General features: G+C 31.6%; 1 protein-coding gene across 5 annotated transcripts in view; it reads right to left on the reverse strand.

Moving 5' to 3' along the window:
- The window catches only part of LOC106460216 (kelch-like protein 12), a 36,094-nt gene that overhangs the window by 23,402 nt on the left and 3,383 nt on the right, over window positions 1–9,309 (reverse strand). For 3 of the 5 annotated variants that reach the window (XM_022386882.1, XM_022386881.1, XM_022386883.1), the window contains exons 2-3: window positions 6,226–6,328; window positions 4,953–5,387 (exon numbers count right to left, since the gene is read on the reverse strand). In XM_022386882.1, coding sequence (XP_022242590.1) covers window positions 4,953–5,370 — 418 coding nt within the window. In that variant the 5' untranslated portion in view covers window positions 5,371–5,387; window positions 6,226–6,328. The remainder of the gene's footprint in view (window positions 1–4,952; window positions 5,388–6,225; window positions 6,329–9,309) is intronic. The other 2 variants (XM_013919900.2, XM_022386880.1) reach the window with 1 other exon arrangement.

Genomic DNA, 9,309 nt, shown 5'->3' on the forward strand with positions numbered 1-9,309 from the left:
TATTTTTGAAACATTTTCTTCAGTAACTGTAATATGAAAACCATTTTATCCAAGAATCTGACTAAGGTTTGATACTTCATGTTTAAAATAGGTTACTATAAATTTTATATGCGAGTGTTTAATATTTTGATTAAAACAAATGTTGACTCCTTGCTGTGCCTTCCCAAAGCACATAGGGCCAGTTCTTTTGAACTCTGTTTTCAAGTGGCACAAGTGAATGAAAATAGTGACACATTCCCCCTTGGATGAGATGCCAGTCCATTGCAGGTTAACCCCCAGCTAACAGCTGATACACATTATACAGCCAGGTAGACTAGAACAAGTGGAGATAAAATATCTTGCTCAAGGACAAACAGCATGACACAAGCCAGCCTCGAACTCACAACCATGCAACTATTAATACAAAATTCAAAGCCACTGAGCCATGCTGCCCCTTACTGTTAAATCCTTGCTGTGCTTTTAATGATGTCAATTTGAAAGTAGCAGAAGCATGTATATTCAACATTTATTGATAAGGTTGTATTTAAAAGGTTGTGGTGTAAATCTCTCATACTTACAAGTAGAGCCCTGTGTATGTTTGTTTATGAAAGTAATTAATTTAGTTTGTTTTGAATTTTGCACAAAACTACACAAGGGCTATCCGCACAAGCTGTCCATAATTTAGCAGTTTAAGACTAGAGGGAAGGGAGCTAGTCATCACCACCCACCACCAACTTTTGGGCTATTCTTTTACCAATGAATAGTGGGATTAACTGTCACATCATAATGCCCCCACGGCTGAAACAACGAGCTTGTTCAATGTGAAGGGGATTCAAACCTCAGACCCTCAGATTGTGAGTCGAGCACCCTAACCACCAGGCTATGCCAGGCTGAAAGTAATTAACAACAAAACCTGAAAACTTTTATTGAACTATAATATCTAGAAATAAGAACCTGAAATTATTCTCAAATTCAACAGATAACCAAATGCAAGGATGTTGTTTTTATAAATGTTAAAAATGAATTAGCATAATCCTTATTATGAGTTAAACAAAACTGTCATCAATATATCTTGTATAATATAAAGGTTTGAACTAATTATTACAATTGGTCACTCATTGTCTTTTATAGTGAAATAATAATACATTTCCTACAATTGGTGCAAGGCAAGAGCTCATGGCCTTACCATCTTTCATTAATAAAAATAGTGGAAATCTTTCATGAGAAATTATTATAGTTTTTGAAGATATGATTTGGAATATCTTTCATAAGATTGTGACCTTGTTACACAAGGCTTGTTGCTCAGTCAGTTATTTCCTCAAGTGGAATATTTGTACATAATGACATACCATTAAAGATTGCCACATAAATAGATTCAGGAAAACTGGTTTCTCTAATTTGTTTAGAAAAATTAAAATTGTCATGTATTGTAAAAGTGGATGCAATGGGTCTCATAGATATAATTGCTTTATGTGTATTTGGTAATTCATAAAGAATTCCAGGATGACAGTCTGGAGATTGTATATCATCATAAATAGATTCAAAAATAATGTTATCCCTGTTTAACTCTAATAAGAAACTTTGTAGCTTAGCCTCTCTATTGGAAGAGAGACTCTTAAGTGTCTAGAATTTAGTTGGATCATTTCTTAACTCTTTCAATATGGGGTCAGTCAATGTGATGACCTCGTAACCATTTTGTGCTTGTTATAGTTTTCATGCTATAACTTTTAAATTAGTAAATGAACTTTGGCAAATTATTAGTAAACATTACAATGCTTTCATACACAAAATATCTGATTTTTTATTAAGTCATAAGGTTTGTAAAGCAATGTTTCTCTCATGAGTTTTTTTTTCTTCTCACATCTTACCTATCTATCATGCAAAGTAATTTTCATTTTAAGGTTAAAAATACTTTTATGCATTAGAATATTTTAAAATTTCATATGCGAAATTTTTTATAATGTCCGGATAATTATCAAACGTTTATTAAAAAAAAACTTTATATTTTATCTGTTATTTTCAGTAATTAATCTCTGTACCTGGAGGATATGAAAGAAAATAATTTTTCTAGGTTTTATATATACATTTGAATAACTAAAAAATCATAAATTACTATTAATACCATAGAATTCAATTATAATCTATCAAGCTTAGTAACTACGATATAGTTTACTCTAAAAAAATATGAAATTTTGGGCTGACTAAAAGACACAACCTACCTCATTGAAATCTTGGTTCAAAAGAAAGAAATGGCTGAGAAAACCTAGGGAGACACTCTGAGCTTCTGATTGGTTATTCATGTCATACATATAAGGGAGCATTTCTAAAAATGGAAAGAGGTGGGTGGGGTGCCACTGTGTTTGATTTATTACATGAGCAATATCTTAGCAAATTAAAAAGATAAGAGGCTCTTATTTTATATTCTAGTTTGTCAATATCAGTAATTCGAGTTTTTAATTCATACAAAACTATATACTTAGTATTTGGACTTCAAAAACATAATTTGAACCAGTGATGCATTCAACATACCACGTGACACACAAAAATGTATTTTAATATTTGCTTTTAAGTTAAGAAACTGAGCAATACATAATACTAAAATTTGAATTATAATCTTCAGTTTGATACCAAACTTATTGACATAAGTTCATGAAATAGTAGTTCAATAAAATTTTGAATGCGAGTCAACAAATGAGATGACATGTCCTTTCACCTGTGACCCATATGAAAGGGGTTAAGGATGTGTTCTACTTTATTTATAGTCATCCATATGAAGTAATACTATTTCATTACCTCAGGCTTAGTAATGATCATATTCTGTCTACATTATAATTATTTTAAAGTAGAGATCTTATCCTTGCTGAGTAATTTGTTTTGTAGATTGATGATACACATTAAGTACATCATGCTTTCTAGATGTTTCCTCAGAAGCTGTTAGGTCTAAATATTATACCAAATTTCTTAAGAATTAAACTTGCATATAAAGAGCTAATTTCTAGCCAAACTTATAAGAAAGCTAAGTGGTCTCTTTTTCAGGCTAAATTAAAAGTAAAACTTAGAAAACAAGCCACACTCCATAACGACTTTTAACATAACTTTAATGACTTCAACAATTCTTTCCAATGGCCAGATTAAAAATATTAATTATTAATCTGTCCAATTATTAGCTCAATAATATAGAAAGAGGCTTATCTTTTGTTATGCCATATCCAAAACTTCAGTTAGGGAATATTCTTACCTCGTGAAATAATTTTACACAAGATAAAAATTAATCATTATTGGCCAAAGGTGATCTAATATTTGATAACATTAGGCCCATATTAGCAGCAGGGCTTTTGACACTCTTCATAATTACAATCAAAACTTGTATTATGTTAAAATGGTTTTAAGTTTTGAAATAATTGTCTGTTATCATTTATGGTGTTTAACATTAATCTAGTAGTACATCAAATTCCCAATATCCACAATTATGGTAGACCTAAAGTTGGATATTCTAAATTTTAAAAACATTATAAATAAAATAGATTATTTACCAAGGCAACAGATGAAATAACATTAAGGTTCAATAAGGTTCTTAACCATTAAGACTCTGCAGCCTGAAATAAACATCATGGAAAATGCTTTCAATATGTTAATAAAATATAATAATATTTTTAAAAGAAACTGTCTCTATCCTCTGTCTCCAATTTTTGCAGTGACCACATGATCATTTAGTAAGTCCAAGATAAAGCATAAACTACTTCAAAGAGAAAGAGCCTGTTTAAGCATTTTGCATCAAACTAAAGATTCTGGCCACAAGATCTTAGATTAGAGAGCAAATATATGAACAGGCATGCACCACTTTGATTGACTGACTTTATAGTCTGAATCTTCTGAAGGGTTAAGAGTTTTCTGATGATATTGCCAAATTCATAGAAAAGGAAGATGAGAAGACTGAGAGACAATTGAGAATGGGAAGATTATCAAGAAGTACATGGAAAAGTGCTATACCATGACCATGAATCAAGAGCAATTACAATTGAATTTGTGTTCTCAATCACAATTTAAGAGAACAAAAAACAAATTTTTGTAGGTAAATGTAACTGTAATTATGATTGATTAAAACATGCCGGGCAATGTTTTACAGGATCTTAATCACTTGTGATTCATATAAATACAAAAAACACAAGTTTCTACTTCGAATTAGCATACTTATATTAAAAAGTAAAGAGAAAATATTCAAAGAGATTATTTTGCAAAATGGTAACTCAGTTACCATGTATTCAATTTAGCATCTTGCTACTGTGAACATTAATAGTAGATGGTTTGTTATCTTTTGTAAACAAACAAGTATTCTAACAATGTTTACATCAACATGGAAGTAATAAAACTGAAATGAATTCAACTATCAAAAATTATTTCTGAAACATAAAGTAAAGGAGTCTTCTTAAAGTCACAGGAATTTCAAAATTAAAGATTATCTTCATTTTTTTTTCAGATTAGTGGTACCTTTGCATCACATGTCATTTCAACTGTGTTTTTATTAATAAAAGATATTCATTATTTTGAGAAACTGCAAATGTATTAGGTATGGAGTTATTAATTTCTTATTAATTTTAAACCTTTGTTTGTGTGTTTTATTGCATTTTGTACACAATTGCTCAGGGTACTTAAGTTAGCAATCCCTAATTAAAAGGAAAGAGGCTAGTGAACAACATCCACTTGAGCTACTCATTATTAACAAAAAGTGGGGTTTACCATCACATTATAACTCCCTCATGACTGAAAGGGCAAGCACGTTTGATAATGGGATTCAAACCTGCGACCTGCAGATTGAGAGCTGAATGTCCTAAGTACCAGGCTTCAAACCTTAATAAATCTAACTTTATTTAACAGAAAGTAGTATGAAAATGGTACAAAGTAAACTACTTAATTGAAAATTTTTATCTAATACTAATTTTATTTTCAAACCAAGCAAGGTGGTGCTAACTTACCACCATATGTATAACTCAAAAGTTTCTCAAACGTGTCAGGTTCTACTCCTTTGATTTCCACCTGCTTCTGATCTTTTTCTGCAAACCCAGAAGAAAACATAGCTTGGAAGTAAGGTGCAGCTGCAGCCAGAATATTGCGGTGAACTGGAAACCTTTTATCTGAAACCAGGATTTCAGCATCACAGAACTCTCCTGTCTGCCTCTGTATATCAAGCTCATTAAACACTTTTTCAAGATGATGTTGCTTGTCACTCTCATAGCTAGAAGAAGAATGTATATCAAAATTCTGAAAATAAGAGTAGTCCTCCTCCAAACTCTTAATGTCATAACTCTCACTAATGTAGTCAAAATCACAGTCTGAAGAGTATTCACTCATATCTAATCCGACCCCATAACAATCAACTGAAAACATATCCATGATGGACTGTCTCCAACCTGCAATACATTAAAATAAAACATTTTCACAATTCTGCATTGACTTTTAGATGTAGATATTGTCTTAAAAAAACTCAGAAACTGTTATTTGATAACAAGAAAATGTTAATACAATAACTTATTTTTTAATCATATACAATCAGACAACAACCATATACTTAAAATTTTCCTTTCAGCAAACAGTTCTTAATGAAGAATTCAATTATAAATAAATAAAAGACAACTTAGTATCAGTTTATATTTTTTATACAAACTCTTTTTCTTCAAAATATGAATTATAACAAGTTTTCATGATAATTGTTTTATATCTAAAGTTTTACACATATCAGAATACTATTGCTTGACCACACAACATCAAACTCCATAAAACAGTATGTGGAATTCGCATAAAGAAGCAACAGCCAAATTTTAAATCAGTGCAGTAAACAAAGACATAATTCATTTAAAATATTCTTAATAAACCATTTGCTAAAAATGAAGAACTTATATAGCCTTTCTCATACTGATGAAAGATTTTATCTACCTTCCTACAATACTTTCATCACTTTCCTTTATTGATTAACAAATTAATGTATCTTATTATGTTTTACCTTATTATGAATAAAGAGGGTCCAAAATTACTTGAAAAATTACTTTTTCCTGATGAAGTAGAGGTAAAATTGTACTTGCACCCAAAAATTCCAAATTGCACTAACCTCACAGTTAAAACTTCTCTATGCCTTCCATTTTTTCCCTTACAATATTTTAAAAATGACTATGTCTTGGCACCCAGAAATTGGCGTGAGAAAAGTAACTGGAACATATATGTGAATGGATGAAAAGTATGACATCAACTCACCCAGAAAGCTACAACTTTTAAACTCTTAGGCAAAATTCCAAGCTTTTTCCATCAGAAGCAGTCTTCAGGCTTGTGTAAACAGGGCAATAATTTCCAGTAAGCACTAAAAACAAAATTTACATTAGGTCTTACACTTTTTTTTAATATAACTGCTTTTCGAAAAAAGGCAACTAGGAGTGAACTGAAATACCAAGAGGTACAACTACTACTTAACTCTGCAAACACACACTCAGACCAACAATGAAATAGAGGGGAAAAGATTTATTGCTTTCTAGCAAAACATTTTGAATCATGTAAAAAAATTACATGTTATGGTATTCTTTTGGTAAATGATATTTTTAACAATTTAGAAGCTAGAATGGAAAACGGTTGGTATAGTAAGCAATATATTATGATGGAAATTTAAGACTAACTTCAATTACTATGAAATAAAGTACGCCTGTATTAACAGAGAAGTTCAGACACATACCAACAGCAACAGGATAACAAAAACACTAAGTATGCTTAAATCATCATACTTTTCAACCAATCACATATACTTCCATGCAGTCTTCCTTACCCTTACACACAGCCTTAAAAATTACTGGTTGGGTGTCACGTTTATGAGCTTTTCTCTTCAGATGCTTTCTCTGAAGGAAGCTCATCTAGGTCTTATTATTTGTATCTGCCCCTCTACCACATCAATGTAGGATTTTAGTTACTGTGTGCAGAGAAGTTGAACCACATTGATCGTAGTGGTATGTAGGAGTTCAAGGCTTGTGGCATGCAAAAAAATATTTGCATATAGAGGGTAGCACTGAATGAGAACAGCCATATATGTGAGAGGAGGTAAAGTACTCTATTGGAAATCATCATCAACCTGGTCATGTTCAAACTGGGAAGAAGGGAACATCAGCCAAATAGATGAGACAAGAAGGCCAAGTATGCATGAAGGAACCCACAACACATTAAACAATGGCTGTCGCATTTTCCACAGGCAATGAGACCCCAGTAGCCACAGGTCCTGTGTTAGGAACATTGTCACTAACATGGAATGAAGTGGAAGTTACTGTCACTTGAGAATTCGTAACGGTGGGAAACCCCATTACGAATTTTCTTTTTATCATTAAAAGTAAAAAGAAAAAAACATGCTGGTTATGTGAATCATGAACACTTAACCATGGAAACTTAACTCAGTAAGAAACCTTCACGAGCCTGAAGTAATTGATTAAAAATTTTGAAATGTCCATTCTAGACAATGCCAACAAAAAAAATGAAGTTATTCATCACCTTATTTGTAGAGGGCTACTGTTGCATTATTATGTCATCATGCACTAGCACCGGTCATGTTAAACACTTGTTTTTGAAGTGGGAGGTCATTTAAAGCTAGGGACATGCAAATCTCAAAGGCAAATACACAAAGGAATCAAACTATTGTGTGTGTACAGATGAGATACCATTTTGGAAATCTTCATTTCTGAGTATTGTATAAGACCCGTTGAAGCCCAGGTTGAAAAAACAAACTTCTGATCAATCATTGGATATTTATTATGCAAATATTTTGAATCAAACAATATTGCAGTGCTTTACTTTTTAAGAAACAAGCAAAAGTACTCTCAGAAATTGTGATGGGCAAACAAAAAAAAGGCAACAAAGTTTGTAGGACATGATAGGATAATTTTTGGTATCTGTAATTCCTGTTGAGGCCCCATGTGTTACAATTCAGCACATTGTTTCTAACTGAATTTTATGCTCAATACAACTGTGGAAGGTAAGTTAGAATGGCAGTGAATGAGCTGCAATGCAAATAATATTTCAGAAACCTATATAATTAAAAAGATTGTTGCAAATATAGTTTTGTGGAACCTGAATGCTTGTCTTCAAGTGACAGTGTGGTATATCCAATTTCCATAATCTAACAGTACTAGTAATTGATACCTTGAGCAAATCTGTTATCTAGAGGATCTATGTGGTGTAGCTCTTAAAGTTAATTCATTTTCACTTTAAGAGCTACACCACATAGGTCTTCTAGATAACAAATTTGTTTAAGGTATCAATTACTAGTACTGTACAATTATGGAAATTGAAGGTGATGCAGATATATATGTATATCACTATCTGACCTTAACTCTTACTCTTAATGATGGAGACTCAGTAAGCCATCAAAACATGTAGTCCTTTCACAGCTGTGCTCTGTTTTTAATGAAGCTTATTTACCACTGTATGTTTGATTTCAATATTTTAAGTCTCAAGATGCCTATTTACGACAAAGAAGGTCCAGATTCTGAAAGTAAGTCAAACCATGAGTTGTTACGATCCCAATCTTCTATAACAATGAAGAGAGAATGACTGATCCCTCTAGTGGTGTCATCACACATGCGTGTCATTTAAAACACATTTCTTGCTAGACCCTCACTCCTTGTGATCAATGGAATTGTAAAATTGTACTTAATTTTTAGTATAAAGAACCCAGTTCAAAATGTTTTCCTTAAAAGAAGCCAACTTATAGAATGTAATTTGTATTAGCCTAAAATTCATGTTGAGATTGCTTTAAACCTGCCTGACTCAATCAAAAAGAATGAAAAATGTTGCAAAATTTTAAAATTACGCCATAAACACCCTTCACGTAAACAAAATTTGTGAAGTTCGTCTGTTAATATTTATTGTGCATGACCCGTATGTATGTATAAGCAAATTGAGTGCAAAATAAATAAAACTTCTACTTTTTATCTATTCAAATTCAATTATGAATAACATATTTTGTTTCTTTTCCCCCATAAATAATGTTGTGGACATATATACAGTAAATAGCATAATATTCTTGTCTAGGTCTGAGAAAAAAAAAAGAGCAGTTGATGCTATAGAAATAAATATAGTTTTGTTTCACCATAAAGCATTTATCTGGTAATAATTCATTTAAAAATTGTTTATTTAATTTTATGTTACTAAAGGTAAACATGAACCATATCCAAAGTTACATTATAATTTTGGATCCTATATTTCATCAGGGGACATTCTAGTCAGTGTAATTAGTTTATACAATTAACCCTTTCGAGACGGGTCACGAGTGAAAGACCATGTCATCTCGTTTGTTAACTCGCATTC

The sequence above is a fragment of the Limulus polyphemus genome, unplaced genomic scaffold (assembly GCF_000517525.1).
Source record: "Limulus polyphemus unplaced genomic scaffold, Limulus_polyphemus-2.1.2 Scaffold730, whole genome shotgun sequence".
Taxonomy (NCBI): domain Eukaryota; kingdom Metazoa; phylum Arthropoda; class Merostomata; order Xiphosura; family Limulidae; genus Limulus; species Limulus polyphemus.